The sequence below is a fragment of the Hyalella azteca genome, unplaced genomic scaffold, assembly GCF_000764305.2.
Source record: "Hyalella azteca isolate HAZT.00-mixed unplaced genomic scaffold, Hazt_2.0.2 contig15733, whole genome shotgun sequence".
Classification (NCBI taxonomy): Eukaryota; Metazoa; Arthropoda; class Malacostraca; order Amphipoda; family Hyalellidae; genus Hyalella; species Hyalella azteca.
Genome location: NW_025945573.1, coordinates 200,002 through 222,440, shown reverse-complemented (window position 1 = coordinate 222,440; position 22,439 = coordinate 200,002). Strand labels below are relative to the sequence as shown.

The 22,439-nt window shown below is 36.7% G+C and overlaps 1 protein-coding gene across 1 annotated transcript in view; it reads left to right on the top strand.

Annotated features, from left to right (window-relative positions):
• Positions 1 to 16,827, top strand: part of LOC108673972 (neuroligin-2) — a 36,546-nt gene extending 19,719 nt beyond the window's left edge. Inside the window, 8 exon segments of the mRNA XM_047884617.1 lie at positions 6,156 to 6,175; positions 6,416 to 6,470; positions 6,526 to 6,690; positions 7,123 to 7,445; positions 8,045 to 8,160; positions 10,208 to 10,385; positions 10,803 to 11,425; positions 13,858 to 16,827. Coding sequence (XP_047740573.1) covers positions 6,156 to 6,175; positions 6,416 to 6,470; positions 6,526 to 6,690; positions 7,123 to 7,445; positions 8,045 to 8,160; positions 10,208 to 10,385; positions 10,803 to 11,425; positions 13,858 to 14,312 — 1,935 coding nt within the window. The 3' untranslated portion in view covers positions 14,313 to 16,827.
• The last annotated feature ends 5,612 nt before the right edge of the window (positions 16,828 to 22,439 follow it).

Below are 22,439 nucleotides of genomic sequence, written 5' to 3'. Positions count from 1 at the left end.
AAAATTTTCCTATTGAAGAAAAATCGTGAAGACGCACACAATTTTTCTTCAATAAGAAAATTTGCTGCGAAGCATGAAGATTGTTGAAAAGCAGAACGCTGATCGTTAGTCTTAAAATAAAAATTCATTTCCATGTGGGTGGCATATAGGAGTTTCAACGAACGGTGCGTTGATAGCACCACCTTGCTCCATCTCACCATAATATTATGCTCCATCTCACCATAATATTATGCTTTACCTCACCATAATATTATGCTTCACCTCACCATAATATTATGCTCCACCTCACCATAATATCATGCTTCACCTCACCATAATATTATGCTCCACCTCACCATAATATTATGCTCCACCTCACCATAATATTATGCTTCACCTCACCATAATATTATGCTTCAATTCCGAACCCAAGTTTACTGCCGAGCGAAGTGCCAGTCAACGTCACGTCAGATGCCGGTATCGCGCAGCATGGGAGGCTTGATAGCGTACACGCTCGACCGAGGTTTATGGTCTCAATGACAGATTTATTCATCAAATATCAATGATGATCAGATCAAAAATTATTATATCTATTTAATTTAATTTGAGATACTTCAAAAATAAATTATTTGTTGACTGGCAAACTCATCCGCTCGTCCATTTTATTATTTTAATTCTGTTTTGCTTGCATTGCTAATAATTCATTGCTATAAATTTCTCCGAATGAAAACCTTGAATTTATTCAGATCAATTGAATTTTCGTTTATACATTAATTCAAGCATAAATATAAATAAATATATTGTTATCAATCAACTCATTTCCACCTGAATTAGCAAATTATGTACTTGTATAATGGATTTGGTTCAACATTTTTAGTCAACGATATTTACTTTTGAACGTTCAGCCTGCATACTGTATACCGTTGGTTGTAAGTATTCGTGAAAATAATGTTACGATAGAATAATCGTGAATTACATTAACCCATTAGCCTAAAAAATACTTTCGATAATTGGATATTTCTACGCCGAAACTTCTGCTACGAAGCATGCTAAAATAGCATTATTAATCGACGTCGTTCAGAGTAACGAATTATTGCGGCAGTTTGACGTCGCTCTAGAGCCACCATTTCAGTTCTGTGGGTTTGTTCCCTAATTTCTCAGCTTCTCGATATTGCCGCATGCAAAATTTATGGCCTTACTTCGCCGAATTTGAGCTATCAACTTGGTCAATTTAATTCTAAGTTCCCGTCCAAGTTCCTTCGCCAAACCGCTGAGAAAATCCTTCACGCCTAAAATTTTGGGGGCGGATCGAATTGGCAACTCTTGATGACATAAGTTCAGGCTTGGCACGTCTTGACGCAAGTTAGGACTTGGCAAGTCATGCCATGAATTAGACCTTGACATGTCTTGCTTGATATGGATAGGCCATGGCATGCATGGACATTAGGTAGGACTTGAAAAGCCTTAACGTGAGTTATATAGGACTCGTAGAGCCTCTGACATAAATTTCGGGTTAGCATGCCTTGACATTTAAGGACTTGATTGTTTGACTTGATTGTTTAGGACGTATTTGAATATTGACTTGTGACTAAATTTTCTACTTGACTTGTCTTATGATTGTTCTTGAATGAATTAAGGACGTGATTGCTGTGGCGATTATTACAAGAAAAAATTATGTAACAAGGAAAATTATAAATTATATTACACAAGGAAATATTGGCAGGTATTGAACCCAATGCTGGGGTCTGAGCATGTTTTAACGGACACGCGAACACGACAAAAGAAGAATATTGCATTATAAAGTTGCAGTAGCAGCAAAATTTGCCTAATAAAAACTGTCGCGAATGCAGCTCAATCTTCGTCAAATGTTGTTGCAACAGCTCGCAGTATCAGCTACGTCTCAAAAATTTACGGTTGCACCGTGGCTAGGTTAGCTACATTCACAGGAGAATTTTAAGCCTGTCAACAGCAGTCATAGCAGCAATGTTAACCTCATCAGCAGTTGTCGCTTCAGCAATCTCAGCAACGTCAGCAATAAGAACTGATATGCTTTCTTTCTGTAGCTTATCTTCGTCGGAGACAGCGAAAATATCTCAGGGAGACGACGAAAGTCGGGTATTTTTTCTCATTGAAGAATATGAAGCACATCGTTCGCTCCATCCTTGCTGATGAGTTGCTCAAAATAAACAAGCTTCTATTCTACTTGTTTTGTTAAGATGGAAAATAAACTCGTCCTCTTCCACTCAACTTCTTCCGTTAACAAGAAAACTTCTTGGCACGGTGACCAGACTTCGAGTTCAGTGTTCGTGGCCAAGGAGAGATCAATACTTTTGGCAAAGGTTTTCACATCATTTTTGGGTAATTTTCGGGTTATATTGTTCCAATATCGTAAGAAAAATAAGTGTTACTTAAGTGTCTTGCAGCAAGATAGGAGAGATTCATTGTCTTTGGATGTATCTTAAAGTTCAGTGCAGATTTTTTTCACGACATGCATCGTAAATTACATCGCCACCTGTCAAAAATCTAGGAAACTCCACAAGATGCAGTTTATGAGCATTTGCACGATTGCTATACACACAAAATTTCGATGGAGAAACAATTGTTCTTCAAATACCTTCCGTGAAAAGTTTCGAAGAAGGCTTGATGTTAATATCATGCTCCGCGAAAGAATCTTTTGCACGAGTAAAACTGCGCAATCAAATGAAAAAATTAACACAGATCGCAAGTTAAAAATGAATTAATTTAAGAGAATTAAATTTCATAACATCAAATTTTCCTCCCATTTTCAAGCTACTCTGATATTATTTTACCATCAAGCACTTGAACTCTGACAATAGCCGAAGTCTTGGCGTAATTAAGTGGCTAAGTAACGTATATTATTTAAACTCCTAAACCAATTCACTTCTCATTTCTAATAACAGTCGCTGTTGAAGTGACTCAAAATTATTCAATGTCATTCGGACCAATTTTGATTTAAACGATGGTTTTCCACTCAAGGGAAACCATCTCACTTCATTCATTCCTGATTTCTCACTTCATTCATTCCAAACCAAATGAAATCTGAAAAATCAGTTTTTACTTAATTATATTCATGTGTTATTCACGAATTTCTTAATTTATGTAGTTTTCAATTAGAGTTTTGATAATGGTGCATTTATAGATTCGATTGTCAGTTGACTCAGAATCCAATTTTCGTTTTGATTGCAAAATTTTACAATCGATTTCCAATTTATTTCCAGTTATATTTTCTGTTGGTGTTTAATGCTGGATCTGCGATAAAACGAACGTTTTGAACATTAACTTACGAGTTATTATTTATTTTGTCGGGGTCACCAGAACACACCAACTCGGTTTACACGATCGCACCGCCAATTATTGAAGGATGAATAAAACGATAAACACAAACTATGATAATCAAACTTCAAATACAAATAAATACAAAAATATATGCACCGTTCGTTCGCTTTTGTTCTTATCATATTGCCATGATTTCGGGTTTCAACTTCAGAGCCATATAGCAATGTCAATGTAACAGGCTTGGCCAAGAGAGGTGACATTTTTCAGAGGTGACTCAGAATCGAGGCTAGCAAAATCTAACAGCAATCGAATCGAAGTAAGCAATACCAAATATTGCATAACATTACCTAACAATCTTTTCGAATTAATGATTAATCAATTAATTAATTAATCATTCAGTCGATCTTTATGTTAACTATTCACTGAACTCTACTTTTAAATAATGTAATAGAACCTAAATTTTATTATTTCTTCTACCCTTCATTAAATTATTTAAAAAACATTATTACCCGTCTGTAATGAAGAATTGGCTTCTATCAATCGCCTTTGGTATTCGAGCTAAAAAAATCAACCTATAAATTTTCTGTATGACTTTCAAGATGAAAAATGGTCATTTCTGGTAATAAATTCTCTGTTTATCGAGTTGAGGGCTAACAAATGGACAAACTAATAGCAATAATTTGTCAAAGCTTGTCAAATTCATGTATTAAAATATGGCTGGTCCGATAACAAATCATTTCTGAATCTCATAGGAAAATCTGTTGCTTATGAAGACGATAGTTAACGAAATTAAATGGATTTTAATTTATAGCTGACAACAAAGAGTGACGAAAATAACTAACATTCGTGCCATCATTACGTGAAAACGACAATAATTATTATTGAAGTAAAATTGCTTGGATGTTTAACTTTATTCTTAGAAATACGCAATACGGCGGTAAGCGTCATAATTTGATATATAATTACTTAATTTTCGGACCTGATTATTATGTAGAAAAATTGGTTCTGAATCAGGAATTCAAGCTTAAAAATATTCCATCTGAAATTAAACTACGATGATTTCAATTGGAACTTGATTATGTCTAAAATGATAGCACATAAATCGATTGTTAACTATGGCAGCGAGAGGTAAGTAAGAACATATTTTATCAGCCTGGCTAACTGGGTACATACGTACCATTAAAACTTGTTCAAGCACACCGTAGGGGCCTAAATACACATGGCTGCTAATTTTTCAACTGACTCCTGGGTTTAGCATGAAGGTATTACAATCAATGATTGGCTGAGGGCCTGGGTTACGTACTCGAAACCATTTTGGTTGGACGGCCCCAAAAGGCTGTACGTTAGTTAAGTTCTACACTGTCTTTCCCGCAGCTCTGATACGGGGACCACATGCTTATGCCGACTTGGATGAGGAAAATATTTATGCAGGATGCTTCCCAGTGTAACTGTGAACGAAGGCAGAGAGGCCACGATATCAAAAATATTTACGAGTTCGAAACGCTGTCGGTCAATCACTGACGGATTTCCTAGCAATTAATATACGGCCGCTACGTGTTCTTAGATCGTAACTTGTACTTTCGATACTACGGCCCTATTACACTTTCAAACTCTAAAGTATTTCGAACGATCTCACCCGCAAATATTCAGTCAACTGATGGGCATCTTTAATTTGTCACGATTGTTTCTTAGAAATTAATCAACTAAAAATCACACTATACCTTTTCCACTGGAAAAGGTATAGTGTGTTCAAAATTTCTCAGATGTTCTTTGAATGGTCACATGGATTCGTACAGCACGGATTGACAACATTCCTATTTATTAATAATTAAGCAACATTATGATATCTTGCCACCAATCTTTGCATACAAAAGAATATCTTACATCTTATTTTTCGTGATTCTCGATCACGAAATAGTGATCTGTTTATGCTTATACAACTTTTCTAAAGGTTAAACTCACTTCTATGCTCCAACGTCTCTAGGAGTAGTGTATATATATATAATATATAATATATCTATAGATATATTATTTCCTTGCAGCTATATTATCTTAAATGTTTCGCTATCTTCCTGATACACTAAGCTTTAATCGTGATCCTTCCTTTCATCATTGTACAATATGAAGAGATGGCATGAAAAAACAGCATCTTTTCTCATTAGTTATCCCAACACACTATGTATCTCTTGCAAAGAAAAAATGTTATCCTTCTACTCATACTTTTCTAACGCTAAGCTTTAAAGCTAATAACTTTACAAAGGAAACATTTTCTAAAAGAACTTGTAGCGTGAATTCATTTACTTGTTTGTGCGTTATTTTCTGAAGAAGAAATCATTATTTTGCTCAAAACATTGCAGATTACAAATATATAGTACTTCTTATTTATGTCTTTCAGTGGGTATAATGCTCAATTTAGCAACTATGTTTTTCACGCTTCTCATGTACTTTTTCCTCAAGTTTCCGGACATCATAACGCACTAATATATTTTAATATATTCTATGTAATCCTACACCTAAGAATCTTCATTCTTGCTGCCATGAAGTGGATAATAAAGTGATCTCTCAATGTTTTTCATGCGGAGAATGCTTCTATTCTTCAACTCATCTAAAGCCAAAACTTCATTGTGTGATTCTCATTAATCCATCTTTATCACCTCATTTCTTGAAAATGAATGGAATCTTGAAGCTAATGAAAATCTCCACGTGTATATTTTGATTTGGTTTGCAGGAGCTGAAAGACAGAAACATGTTCGTGTATCATGCACCACAAATATCTCTACCTATTTATTTTGATTTCCTTCACAGGAACTGAAAGACAGAAACCTGTTCGTGTCTTCATGCACCAGATAAATCTCTATTTATTTTGATTTCCTTCACAGGAACTGAAAGACAGAAACCTGTCTTTGTCTTCATGCACCACATAAATCTTTATTTAGTTTGATTTCCAATACAGGAACTGAAGGAAAGAAACCAGTCGGTGTCTTCATGCTCCAGATAAATCTATATTTATTTTGATTTCCTACACAGGAACTGAAAGACAGAAACCTCTCCGTGTCTTCATATATTTTAATTTAGTTTACAGGATTTGNCACATCTAGATGTGTATAAGAGATATGCTCTACACGGTGCATATCATCAGGTACGATCCAGAATATTACATCTACGTCTACGATCACCACGACGCTGATCATCAGGTAAGTTCCGTAATATTACGTCTATGTCTACGCTCACCAAGGTGCATATCATCAGGTAGATTCTGTAATGTTACGTCTACGTCTACGCTCACCACGGTGCATATCATCAGGTAGATTCTGTAATGTTACGTCTACGTCTACGCTCACCACGACGCTGATCGTCAGGTACGTTCCGCAGTGTTACGTCTACGTCTACGCTCACCACGACGCTGATCATCAGGTAGGTTCCGTAATATTACGTCTACGTCTACGCTCACCACGACGCTGATAATCAAGTACGATCCAGTATGTTACGCATACGTCTACGCTTTACACAGCGCAAGTCATCGAGTTCATTCCGTAATGCCAATTTTTCACGAGCTGTTTAATAAAGTTACGTTAGATATTTTATCGTTTTTTACTCCAAAATTAATTTTTGACAAAAAAATAACATAAGGGCTATGCAGGCTATAAATCCAGTAAAAGTATAGAAATATTTAAATCATATAGTGCATAATCAATGAGTCGCCATATAAAAGAAATGATTTGCGACACGGAATGCATGCATCCCACATATAATACATGCTTCGGAAATGTAGTGTAGTATACGTTTGATATTGTTTTCTCAAGGTATAATTTCATGTAAAACTTATAATCTTTTTCATTTTTTCAGCGCTTGGGAAGTAAATTCGCATCTGAGCTAGACCTTATGTTCGGGGCACCTTTCAGCGATGTCACCACTCCACCCACATCATCAAGAAGCTACCTTAACTCCCCGGGACATTACTCCAATTCACCGGAACCTTATGCAGACAAACCGGGATCTTATGGGACATCTCGACAACACCTTTCCAGGAGGGACAATCCTGAATCTGGTTTCCAATTTGAAGACACAGTACCCAGTGTGGTTTGGGTCTCAACAAGCAACTACACCCGAAATGATGCTCACGTGTCTGAAATACTCATGAAATTGTGGTCAACTTTTGCGAGATCTGGGTGAGTGTTTTTTGTCATGAACACAAATTATTATTGAACTGATGAATTACGACTTATTTTCTCTTAAGTGGCATGACAACTCTTAGTCGACCTGGAATCTATTGGATCAATTATTTGGAATCTATTGTTACGCATTGGGATCTATTGTGTAATGTTGAATAGAGTTACTAAAATTATATAGTAAGTAAGTTGCCTTAGCTTATTATTTTGCAATGTTTCATAGCTTGCTGAGCCAGTGCTTGCCAAGTTAATCAATATTTAACTCATTTATTTAGAGAAAAATATAAAAAACTGAACAGTGATACTAATAACGATCCAAAAATAAATACGCTATTTCTGAAAGTGTAAATCATTCGGAATCAGGATCTAATCATTTTGGTGGATCATATTGTTCTCCTATTAACTCAAATATAATAAAAAAATAATATTTTCACATAAAAATAATTTTTCAATTATAACGTACGGCAGCTCATTATGGTTACTTAAATTACCCTATCACAATTTTCTTAGCGAGAACAATTGTAGCAAGAAATTGTTATTAATGAAGCTAGGCAAAAAATTTAACGATAATATGTTTCGTACTTTTTCAAACTGAACAGAACTCCAAATGGGCAAGAAAGCAGCCAGCCAAACTTAAGTTATCCTGAACGTTCGCGTTTCAAAAACTTGACGTGGCAAAAATATGACCCTGTCTACGAGAACTACCTGGAAATAAGTGAGTGCTGCATGCGAACGCGAACTGCGTTGGTACAGGGCGAACCAGAATTAACTGACCCTTTTAATTTGTTGATAAATAAAAAACTAAGAACGTTATGAACTTGAAACTTGTTTTATTTAAAAGAAGAACATTTTTATGGTAATATTGTATCCTAGTTTTTAGGATACAGTAACTAACTAGGATACAATGTTACATACAATATTTTAACTAATACATATTAATAATACATAATAAGTATTTTAACTAATTCAATAATAAAATATTGTAATAGGATACAATATTTTAACTAGGATACAATAATACCATAAAAATGTTCTTCTTTTAAATAAAACAAGTTTCAACTTCATAACGTTCTTAGTTTTTGTGTTTATTAACAAATTAAAAGGGTCAGTTAATTCTGGTTCACCCTGTATAAGAGTGTTGTGCAATAATATGTCGTGTAGATCCACGCAAACTATCTCGAAATATACAAGATAGCCTTAACTGTTGTTGAAATATATAGTTTCATTTCACTTTAAATTGCTCTAAAAAATTTTGTGCTCGGGAGTTTTTGTTTTATGGTGAAACATCAACTGTATGATTTAACATCTATTGTATGCTAATTCGCAGTTTCCATCTTTTTGCAATTACCAAAAATATATTACAGACTTTTTATAGCATATTTATGAATGATCAAGGTCTTCCACCCGCAAGCAATAAGTCACTTTCGGTTGTTTCAAAGTTTAAATTTGCATTTGCACTCATCCATGAGAAATAAACGCTTGGGTGGTTCTATCAAAAATAATTACGAATTCCTAACTCCGTAGGCCTATAATTGACGGCTTTTCACGCTAAACTCATCAATCAAATGGGAGCAATTGACCGCCACGTGTACATAGCAACTTTTATATCACGGGCCTTCGATTCCAAATTCTCTGGATCGTGTTCTTAAACTTGTACGTAGCGAGTTTTGGTAGCCTTGATTTCAAATTGATTTCAAATTCTCTGGATTGTATTTTTTAACGTGTACATAACAAGTTTTGCTAGCACGGGCCCTAGATTTCCATTTATTTGGATCATTTTCTTTCACGTGTACATAGCGAGTTTGGTAGCGCGGGCCCTTGATTTCTAATTCTCTGGATAATTTTCTTACAAGTGTACATAGCGAGTTTTGGTAGCACGGCCTCTGACTATAAATTCTCTGGATTATTGTCTTATACGTGTACATAACGAGTTTGGTAGCACGGGCCTTTGATTTCCAATACTATGGATTATTTTCTTATACGTGTACATAGCGAGTTTCGGTAGCACGGCCTCTGACTATAAATTATCTGGATCATTTTCTTATACGTGTACATAGGAAGTTTTGGTAGCGCGGGCTCTTGATTTCTAACACTCTGGAACATTTATTTATACGTGTACATAGCGAGTTTTGGCAGCACGGCCTCTGACTCTAAATTCTCTGGATCATTTTCTTATACGTGTACATAGCGAGTTTTGGTAGCACTGCCTCTGGCTCTAAATTCTCTGGATCAATGTCTTACACGTGTACATAATGAGTTTTGGTAGCACGACCTCTGACTCTAAATTCTTTGGATCATTCTCTTATACGTGTACATCACGAGTTTTGGTAGCACGGCCTCTGGCTCTAAATTCCCCGGATCATTTTCTTATACGTGTACATCATGAGTTTTGGTAGCACGACCTCTGACTCTAAATTCCCCGGATTATTTTCTTATACGTGTACATAATGAGTTTTGGTAGCACGGCCTCTGGCTCTAAATTCTCGGGATAATTTTCTTATACGTGTACATCACGAGTTTTGGTAGCGCGGCCTCTGGCTCTAAATTCTCTGGATAATTTTCTTATACGTGTACATCACGAGTTTTGGTAGCACGACCTCTGGCTCTAAATTCCCTGGATCATTTTCTTATACGTGTACATCACGAGTTTTGGTAGCACGACTTCTAGCTCTAAATTCCCCGGATTATTTTCTTATACGTGTACATCACGAGTTTTGGTAGCACAACCTCTGACTCTAAATTCTCTGGATCGTCCTCTTAAGGTTCTCGGCCGCGCATGCGTGACCACTACCGAGCTCACCAGGTGGCGCTCTGGAACTGGCTGCTGCCGGAGCTGCAGCTGACGTCAGACGCTCTGCATGCCGAGGAGGCCCGATCCTGGCACCACAGTGACGATCCTGACTACTTCGTAGGACCTGTCAGACCCTTGGACCCATTCAGGTCAGCACTAATATATATCATGCTATACTTATTTTAATTAATTATCAAAAAATATCATCAAATATCCAGGCACTGTCAACGCAAAACATTATTTACTTGTTTATTCTTTTTAAATAGAAGCATTGATGTAGATCAGTTTTCAGATGATCAAATAAATTATTTTACACATTGATCAAAGCCTATTTTCTAACCTGAATCATTGTTCAATATTTTTCATGTTGTGATTATTTTTAAAAGGAGATTTTTCTGCGTCTTATCAATCATTTAGTGGATTCGGTTTGTGATCAAATTTTTTTTTCAAAAGTGAGTCTTTAATAGGCTCATTACTATGATTCAACCAGCTCCTTTACTTCTACACCGTAAATAATTTCCAGTTCATCCTTCCTGCTTTTCCAAGAATTCTAATTTTTCCATCAGATTCTTAAAGGCGACTCCAGCGTCATTTACATCACCCCTACCGATGCTTCCCAATCCACGCAACGAGTTTTTGGGTCCGAACATCAGCGCGACTCACGGCGTCGGCGTAAGCCGTGCAAACATTTCCACATCGGGGCAAGATTCCGAGAGAAATCCATTGCTGGATTACACGACGGCACTGACCCTAACTGTGGCAATTGGCTTGTCCCTGCTGGTCCTCAACGTGATGTTATTCGCAGTGCTACTATACCGCAGAGAACGCAGCCAAATGGGCTCTAAAATAACATACGACAGCGTTAGCGTTCAACCTCTCTGCACCGTCGATAGTGGAATCCGAGGGGGACCAGGGACCACGCAAGGAAGCATAACGCCACCTGGCAAAGAGGTGTTGGTGGCTACAACCTGCACCGCGGATATCCAAGTTACGGAACTACGGACATTCCCTACGCCACCAGATATCGGGGATCGCAACACGGAAGTGACATCGTACACTGCAGGGCCTGGAAAGAGGAACGGGTGCAGTGCTCTCTCTACCAGTCAGTTCATTCCGCCACCTCCCCTGCTAGCCACATCCACAGCCTCGCAACATGCACCCAGTGATTCGGACATTAATTCTTCTTTAGGTGAGTTCTGCTTCGACTTATTATTTAAAATAATTATTTCTTTCGTAGGCGAGTTCTAATTTAATTTACTTAATAATAATAATTAACCCATTCTACTTTAGGGGCTATTATCGTCATCATCATCGAAAGGGCTATCTGCGATCTATGCCCGACGTGCGATTCAAGTTCATTCCGAAATTTTTCCTTGCTGTGGAAAATTTTCAGTGTTGATATTCAGGGAATAAATTTCATGTTCGACCCCTACCCTAACACTAGGCTTAAAGTTATTCTGTGTCTGCTTGGCCACTCGATCGAAATCAGTTTCTGACCAGAATATCTTTTCCGACTTTACAGTCACCTGAGTGAATGCCAAGGGTTGCCTAAGACTATATAGTCCTACAGATCCTACCAACTTTGCAAGCTGTCCAGAAGCTGCCCTTCAAACCCAAAGTCGAAGCAGACATTTATATATTCGGCTGTTTGAGACCGGGGTTACATCATACTGCTTGGCACGTGCCAGACTTATGCCATTCACGGTCCAGTCCAACATTCTTTGATGCATTTCTTTTGCAGCATCCACACCAGCCGTGCACGGCATCTCCCATATCCATGGTATAAATGCTTCTATGGAAATACATTAAAGAATATCAGACTGAACTGCGCCTGGCATGCGTATGCCTGGCACGTGCCTGTCAGTATGATATAAGCCCGGCCTTAAGGCTCTGATTGAGAACCGCGAGGCTACGAAAGGGCTCGGCTCTTCCCTATGACTTTCTTTACATATTAGGCTGAATTTTACTCCACTCGTAAATGAGATTGCGATATGTATTTTCCATGCTTTCCCATCTATTTATTTATAAACGGTGACCAGGAACAAAAAACGTGTAGACTTTGTACTAAAAGAGTTATAATGAAAAGAAATTTCAAGAAACTTTTAATATTATTGTTCACCAAGTCTGCGGCTTTTACACTTTTTTCGATATGTAAACGGGTTGTAATTTTTATTCTCCAGTAAATGGTATTCCAGGCATTCCTTGATCAGTGTCCTTGTTGTAAATATTGTCTACCGAAAAATAGTTATTATCGAGCCTGCTGATACGCGGGGGGGAAATCCCGCATACTAACTGCTCAAATGCAGGCGTTTTGGAAGGTATGAGGGGAAAGAGACGTCGTAAATTACTGAACAGTCAGTTCACGACGGGCGGTAGGGTGAAAGCGAACTCAATGAGGGGCGAGGAATAATACGTGACCATGCAGTGGTCGACCTAGTCCAATTAGATATAGCCGACCACTGGCCATTCCTCGGCCACCTGAAAGCGACCAGTTTCCGCGAAAAAGGGTCTGGCTAGGATATCATATTACAAAGAGTACAAGCTCGAGGGTAGCGACTGGCCGAGCTTCGGGCAGATCAAGGATTTCGCACGATGGTCGCGAAAAACTACTCGCTCTCAAACTTCGCTGCATTCTGACTACCAGTCTTAAGCTGCCCCTAGACGCTAAATTTTCTTGTGCAATATTGTGGTTTACGCGATAATATTGAGCATCTGGTGAGCATATTAACGGATGGTACGACATATTGTGTGATTTTCATGACCTTAAAAATATATTGTGCAAACGGGAAGATTAGGTGCCGTCTAGGGGCTACATTGCACAAAATTGGCTCAACTAGTGCTTCCCGACTGTCGTTCGAAGTAGTTTCGTCAATCGCGGGTCCTGATCATTTCCGGCGAAAGAAACTTCTTCTGGACTTTATTGAGCTTTAAATTGGTCTTCAAACATTACGGGATGTTAAATTCAAAGATTATACTAATATTTCAAAGAAAGGGAGCAGTACGAGATACTGGTTAGAAAATAATTTCTCAGTTCATTTACTGTTAAGTAACTTTCTGTGAATAAACTTGTCCCTGAACTATTTGTTCCTTTCTGCCAGCCTTTGCTTTTATATGCTGCAAATTTTGGTCACATAATTATGACAGAACACGATTCAGTTCCGCTTAACATATTAAATTGAAATTCTGGCAGATTCTGTTTGTGCAATTTGTTGGGCGTCTGAGGGCGTGATTGCGCAATATATTGCGCAATCTCTCAATATTGCTCCCAGACGCTTAATATTATGTTTCGCAGACCAAAATATAGAGCAATTATATTGAGCGTCAAGAGGCTGCTTTTCGTTCTCCCCGAGTCCTAAGCGCCGCCTATTGTAGAATATAGACATGATGCACTTAATTTCATTAGGTATTAAAATGAGACTCATCTACTGGAAAGAATTTTGCAAAGATTTTGCCTATTCTATAGATAATCTTTATGTGCAGGAAATTTAACTATAGTATATCGGTCCTAATTCTAAAATATTTGTAGTTATATATTAAAATTTCCTTCAATTTTCTTACACAGGATGTGAAATGCTCCTTATAATCCTTGAGATAATGTAATATTTCACCCGCACCTCACAGGTACTTCCGTACTTATGGGTTCACCGGGCCCCCCTTGCACTGCAGGGGGCTTGTGTTCCCTGTCCCCCGGCCATCAAGTTACTCAGTTCCCTACCACTTCAGTAAGTTACTGCCCTCCTCCTCAGTACTGCAACGAGTTCCCCGTAAGTCAGTATTCCCCAAATCCCTACAACGGGAGTTCTTCATGTCAATTTTCAAACCCCAATCAGTTCCCGAGCCCCACGAATTGCGGTGGTGGGAACCTTTCCCTCCAGCGCAACAGTGGAACATCTGCTACGCAACGTTCTGCCACCCTCAACAGAAGTGGAGGACCAAATTCTGCTTGTCTCGTCAATTCACGGAAGCCGAAACCCCCGCCCAGAGATTCGTCTTCATCTTCTGTGAACGCTGGCTCTACTTTTGCCACGTTGCCCCGACAATCGTCTTTGGATTCTAGCTCTCATATTATAGCCTAGGCTTTTATCAAGGGTATAGCGTTTAATTCCCTATGTGAATATCAAATAATTTTTATCTATCTAATGAAAACTTGATAAAATAAGAATTAAGGTCTCGTGGAGCTAATGAAAAATCGAGTCATTGAAAAAATTGGACAGAAGTAAAATTGTTTCACATCTTTAGAGAAATCGTGCGCATTACCTCGTTTAGTTTCTCCAAAAAGACGATTAAGAATGAGTTCAAAGCGAAGAAAACACTAATAAAAATATAATACTATTATGTGGAACTTTTTCAGTGAAAATTCTGGGCATATTAATTACTTCGAAGCTCTAGGACGAATCATCCTTATTACGTCTACAGCTCTCTTATGAACATCTTCTGTGCATACCCTAACATAAAATTTATACCGATTTTTAAATCCATTTTTATTAATAGTGAAATGAAATATGATAATTTAATCGTGTATAAGTTTTGTCTTTCCGCCAAAGTCAGCCACATTTTTCTCCGCCAATACATTCATTTGCGAAATTCGGAAAGCATTATAGAGACATGGGTGCGGATAAAACATTAAAATGTCTATGCGTCCATGTAAGCTGCGTATGAAAAAATATAAGCAAATAGATTTCATCCCTACCAGCTGTAGGAATTTACCGCAAATTCATTTTAAATCTTCATGCCATATAAAATGTATTTCAGTGTTACGGTAAATTCTATCTCTTCGCAATAATTGTTCTTCCTTCTTAAGATTCTATCCTACCTAATTGTAAATTAATAGATTTTTTGAAGCGCTGACAACTAAATCTACCATTTGCTGGCGATTTTATATGTTCTCTCATTACAACATATACCTAATTCCAACTGGTTAGGAATAATTTAAATTTAAAATTTTTACAAAGATAAACTCTTATCGAAATAACACCGATAACCATTTCAGCCATAAACTTTACTTAATTTTATCCCTGCATCTAATTTCATGCTATTTTACAATGCATATTATTCTGAAAATTCAATTAATGCTTCTATCACGTGGCTTTTTATGGCCAATGGCGTACTTTATAAGCATATTATTTTATAATGGGGAATTACCATAGCTCTAAAACTATCTCGGCAAAACAATTCCTAAAATATAGATTGAAGCTCGTAACGGATGTCGATTATAATCATAAATAATGAGGTTAAACCTCATTAATGAAATTAATTATTATATAAATATCAGGTTTGGTCTAAATCATACTGCTAAGCTAGTGGTAATTAAATTTATTTCGAATAAATTTCAGTGCAGCATTCGCTATTACATTTGGTTCGAATGTTCCACAAACGTCGTTCCGTACGAGACAATTAACGATTAGTAGGATTATTCCAGAGAAATGAATTAAGAGAGTTTACAAGGAAAAAATCGATTGGATATTTGATTGTTATCAGCAATTACTTTGCATATTTATAGATGTGCTTATTGTATATATTGTCTTTTTCTACAAATTTAGTTACTTAATGAATTTTTTAAATTGAAAACATGATGTAAATTCGCAAAATATTATGGTCTGGAATGTAATGGAAAGGGAATAAATGCAATTTTTGATTCAGGGTTGTAAAACAGCTTGAAAATTGTAAACACGGTACCAGTTCCCCTCCCCTCCGGTACAAACTTTCAAATTAGGCCCGTATATAAGATTATTGAAAGGTGAACCAGCTCGTATATGAGGGTTGTAAAAGTTTACCTCTCATCCTACGTACATAATTTGTTGGTAACGACTTCGAATATGACTCATCTCCTGGGAAGTTTTGTTGTTACAGTTCTAATACAAGAGGTCCGCGATAGAGATAAAAAGTCTTTGAAATTTCACAAATGTTTCAAAATCGGCAAGTGTTTCAGTTTAATCGCCATGATGACTTACGAAAGGATACATTGTAACTGTAACTGTTATCATAACTCATGACTGAAATTGTAATTGCAACTGACAAAATGGTTGAAACAAGAGGGTAAATTGTTAATGGTAGAATTAGTATCGTACATTTTTCAACTTAATCTAGCAGTGAATGAAAAACATGCGCCAAATATCACATTAAAAAATAATTCAATAATTTAATTTTTATAAAAATTGCTATCCCATATGTCCAACATAGTTCAGGAACATGGATAGCTTACACCTTTTTTCTACTTAACATCCACTGCAGATAAATTTCAACATAATTTTTTCAGGTGACCGGTTTAATTATGGAAGCTATCATGCTATTATCAATATAACCGGTCTCTAAAGGCGTCTATTGAGTCTTATTTCAGACACGCACATCTTATCATCTTTGAACAGATATGCTTCACGAAAACTAAAAAAAACGTAAAATGTTTACCTATTTAAATTATTCATCACTTCATTACTTCGAAAACGCTTCTAAATGTTTTGATCCGGGAAGTCGGGTATATACACTGCATAAAAAAAAGTTCAGATATGTCCATCTATTAGAATTTAGAATCGTCCGCTCTTTAAAAATGAAGTGAATTGTTGTGAATTTTTACTAATGCTATTTAATTCAAAGAAATTTATTAAATCTTTATCTTGCCAGTAACAAGAATAAATTAAAACCTGCACTGACTAAATAAATGAGTTGTTGATTTCGTGAATACATCATTGTTAATGGTTTTACTCATGTTATTGAAGCAGAAGGGCGTTTCTAGAGGCTTCAATTGCAAATTTTAGTGTAAATTTGCCCCTTGAACTCATATTTAATGTGAATAAAAATATTCTATCACTTTGAATTACCCAGCTAATGGTCATTTCGTTTAAAACCAATTAAACTGCAATGGCGTTGCAAATGCATTAAAAAGCGTATCCATAAAAGATAAGTTCAAGGAAGTTAACGATGACTCGATCGTAAAGTTGGGAATGAATTTTATCAAATGTTTCGAGTAAATATTTTAATAGAAGTAATCTATGTTAGTGTCAAGCCTTTATTGCTTGAGTCGGTCCATTTTTATCTATGGTAGTCCTAAGAATCGATGTATAAAACTTTTTAGATCATTTTATTTGTTGGTCGAGGATGAGCTGAGAACTAAATAAGAGTCTAAGCCAAATTAAATCTTGTAAACTATATTGATCCAGATGAAGCATAGAATTTTCCAGAATCAGTATAGAACTTATAGAATAATTCTACAACTTCGATGCTCAAATGACTTTCGGTTACATATATAGATATTCAATAAATTCAAAAATAGATTTTCCAACAGAAATTTCTATTGGAAACATTAGAGTTAAAATGAAGGTGCAATGATGCCTGAAGAATCAATCGATGATAGCAGCCGTGATTACTCTATACATTTTCAATCCAGTTAGGAAATGTACAGCTTTCATTAAAAACAATTTAACCTGGGCGCTAATGAACCGGACGTGGCGATCTTATTTGTTAAACGGAAATTGGGAAATGAATTCAAAGTTTTGATAGCTTTCAAGTAATGCTCTCAAATATTCAGTGGAACTCTACCAAGAAATTATTTTTGAATATTTAGTTCATCGCCAAATTGTAAAATTGTATGGAAAACGTAATTATTTCACTTCCAGTTACATGCTTGAAATCACTAGCAAATTAGTTGAGGCTTATCAATGATCTGTGGTTGAATAATTTTTTATTAAATTAAAAAAGCTGATTTTCATCTACCCTACTAGTCAAAACTAACTCGATGTGTATATAAGACTTTAAATACATTTTTGTAAATAGGCGGTTTCTCGTGTGAATATTTTGTCATTATAATAAAGGAAATAAATACGCAAAAATTATTTATTCGTCATCATTATCTTATAAATGCAGGAAGTCTGCCTTCACATGAATGCGATATTGTAGAGGGCGGGTTTACTGTCAATTTCATTCTAGAATTTTATATACGATGCACGTTTACCGTGACTGAGTGTTATGATTTCGAGGCTTGTTTTCATAATAAAAAAAAACATATTTAGCTTTCGCCGCCGCAGCTGCCGTTTAGCGCATGTGCACCGTGTGGCTTTTTTAGGAAAGCCACAGACGCCATTACGGAACCATCCGAACGAATCTACATCTGTTTGGGTGATTTTAATATAATTATCTTCACCTATTGAGAATCAAATCCACTGCAAAATGCGCGCCCAAAGTTTCAGTGCGTGTCTCTGCGTCCAAGGTTTCAAATTAGTTGACCTTCGTCGCCTATGATCTGATTCAAAAAGTTGACTGTAAAGTGAATGAGAACAAACAATTCATGATTTTGGTCATGAGCTGAAAAGTTCCCAGCTGCCTCAGGAAGTATTCTAAACGAAATTATCTAATCAGGTTTTCTACTCAGGCGGCAAGCTTCTTTGCAGCCTTGAAAAAGATCATATCCCGTAAATCGCTATAATAAAGTTAAAATTCACGTTGGCCTTCAATTTGAGTTATAATTTTGGTAAAACTCCCGGTTTTTATGAATTCGTGGAATAACTTTACTGTGATGCATGTTTACTATGGATGCGTGTTATAATTTTTTAGAATCTTCGTTTGCAGTGAATGTGTGTTATATTTATGGTTAAATTTTCAGTAATTTTTCCTTCTTTTAGGCACAATGCGTACTTAATAAGGTATCGGGTTAAAATTTTATTTGGGATGAGTTTTCATTCTCCATTTGTATAAGAATGCAATTTAACTACATAGCTTCTAACTAATTGACTGGCGTCCTTCGAGTTTATAGAAGTAACGGGAATTTTAAAGAGAGTGATTCCGTGTCGTATCAAAACATTTAATGTTAAAAAAGTTGAATTTTATTGGGACTAAAATATTTTTAGAAATGCTTCAAAAAAATTATATTGGATCGTTTTCTGTAGTCATGCTGCATTAAAAATTAAACCAAAATAGAAAAGCTACACGAAATCATTGAAATTTTAATTATAGCGGTGGAGCTAAAAAATGACTGCATTCAATGAGAATAGTTTAATTCGGCGCCGGCAACTATACTGTAATAAAACTTAAATTGAAGACCTTCAAGTTTGTCAAATTAAAACATGAAAGTAATCAAATACTATTCTGCACAATCTAATGAAGAAATTGTTCCCCTTTCACCCTAATACTGGGGAAAGGCGGGGAGTGTTTTATTAAATACATGGCCTTTTGCATTGCCCTATTCTACCTCTACATTCTACCCTATTCACCAGTACTGAATTTTCTTCTCTATTCCCGATAATTAACATCCACCGCATACTCCAGTGCAAAATATTTTGTCACATAACCCAGTATCGAGCGTTCTCTCATATAACGCAAGCATTCTTCACAATGATTCAAACATCTCACAATGATTCAAACATCTCACAATGATTCAAACATCTCACAATGATTCAAACATCTCACAATGATTCAAACATCTCACAATGATTCAAACACCTCAAAATAATTCAAACATCTCACAATTGTTCGAAAATTTCACAATGACTCAAACATCTCATAAGGATTCAAGCAACTCACATTCATCATCATGCATTCTCTTACATTCACCATTACCAAGCATTCTACCACACATACACCAGCACCAACCATTCCTCCCGCAATTATCGGTCCTCAATGTTCTCCCACTACAATCACAGACAACAGCCAAGTGGATCTACAAAGGTCTATTTTAATGCATGGGCTTGATTTGTGTAAGTCATTTCAACACGGTGTGATTTAAATGTGGTATTCCTCCTGGCTAATAATATTATCATTCTGAATTATTGGCGGTAATGCAATTCAGGGCGAGACCCACTTGGTTTGAATTTCCACCCGCAGGCGGGTATAAATTATATACTGGTATATAATTTGATAACGACTTGTCACTTCACCATATGTCTCTAGTATGTTGCGTTCAGCGAACTGTTTTGCATGGGTCTATAAAATTCTGCTAATTAACTACGGAACTTATACATATAAGTATAACTACCGTCTAAATTGCAGTTGGAATTTGTCTCCTTTCTAACATGCTCGATGGCAATTTAAAAAAATTATCTTCTTAAAATAATAGTAAACAATTCACAACTATACTTCGATTTCACTCCGGTAACAAACCTGACATTGCAAAGAAAAAAACACTTAATCACTGGAAACAAGCATAGCAGACTTACGAATCACTCGGCATCGGAGTGTATTAATGAAACACGGCATTTAAACGTGTAAATTCTCTAGCAACGGCTTGGTGGTGAAGACTGAATGATGAACCTAATTACGCTTCTGCCGACTGTTAAGGGGTTGACCGTTGAACCTAATTCCTAATTAGCCGACTGTTACCAATGCTCAATTTTCAGTTCCACAATTCTATCCAGCTATCTTAATGAATTAGGATATTTAGAACCATAAGCGTACGAACACGAGCAGCTAAAATAACACGTTCATGCGGATATATACCTCAACTTAAAGAAATTCCATTACCGTCAAAATTTTGAAAGCTCAACTGTGTGTTCATGAATCATCAGTTGAATGCTGTCAAGCCGGTGTCGGTTTTTTCAACGAACTTAGTTCACTGCACAGTAATCTAAGAAACTTTCAAATTCTAACAATGTTCAGAAATAAAATGTTTAGCCTTTAAACTGGTAATTAATTTCAAGTCACATAGTTCACTTCTCATTACACGGTTACACGATTGAAATGGGCAGCGTTAGTCGTTCAACTCCCAATCAACACATGAATCACTTAAACACATCAGCCAGCAACGACAGCGTCTGCACCCTTTCACAGCATACCTTTAAACGGGGTAAAATTTAAATATTAAACTTATCTTGCTACAAATTTTGCCCTGCGAATACAATAAAGTAACTCTGTGAAATAAAAACCGTAAAAAATGTACTAGGTTTGGTTATCGATGTCTTTCGAACCTATGAATGGTGTGCGTTTTAATTTATTCAAAAAATAGCTGAGTACATGGGCAAAGTCGGCCATTATACGCACCACAATACCACGCTTGCCTGAAATTATTCTAATTTTGTAGACCTTGCTTGTATAACCAAAGGAGCATTGTACAGCGCCTGTTAGCAGGAATGCACTGGTATCACAATATAAAGCAGTGTAATCCTAAAATCATGATAATTCGAACCTTTCATAAAGCTTGTAGGCCCTGCCGGCAAAACCGGACGTTCATCTGTTGCTGGTTCTGCCAATTAACAGGTTGCATATCAACTAAGTATATCATTACAGAGATGTGAAATTACCTCATAGAGCTACAGGTATAAATTTTTTGCTGTTACGTACTCTTTATCAAGTGTGTTTCTCCTCATTCACCCCATAATCTTGTTTCCATGTCTTCAGCAGCCTCTGGTGTATAAATATAGGATAGTAATAATTAGAGGCATTTTGCCGAAAAATAATTTTTGTTGTATACGTAATAAAATTACTACCTAAATACCAAGTAGGCTCCAAAAATTGGTCAAGTAAATTCTCATCTTGATCCATGGTACGAGTTAACAAACGCAACGCGTATGCACGGGGACTGCCACAAGCGGGAGATGGTCATGGTTCGCTCTAAAAGCAGAGTCTCATCAGGCTATCATAGAGCAGCTTGACCAGCTGCTCTTTTCGGTTATATTATGCAGATTCGGAGCGTCGGGCAATCGATTCCCGTAAAAGGTTCCTAAATAATAGCCGAATACAGTGAGGTGGCCGATTCAAGACTGATTCAGCTTGAAGGTGAGAGTTGCAACCGTTAGGCGTCCGAAATGATATGAATAATTATTGCTCAAAAGGCTAGATTTGGCCTTCTACCGGCTGACATGAATAACCGGAGCAATATTGTCACAAGCCAACTTCCCAAACAGGATACGTCCTAATGATCGCAAAATGACTTGCACTGATGGTTGCTGCCACGTTCGAAAACTTTAAAATGTTCTCTGTTTCCTACAAACGTCCTCAGGTTGCTACACGCAATAGTTTACGTATAATTTAAATTAAATGTTATGTTCCCGGAGAGTGACATGCGGCTGTAGAGGGTAGAAGCTTGTCGCGAGAGGGGCTCGTGAACGAGAATAATGAAGTTTGAAGGCAAAATCTACCCTTAAAGTCATCTGTTTAGGTTAAAAGGCTAAATCTGCCATCGAAAGGAGGAGGAAAGGGCATGCATGCCATGTGTGAAGCTCGAGGCCGGGCAAGTATAATTAGTGCCTGGAAGGCTTGGTCTGACCCTAATGCTTCGGAGT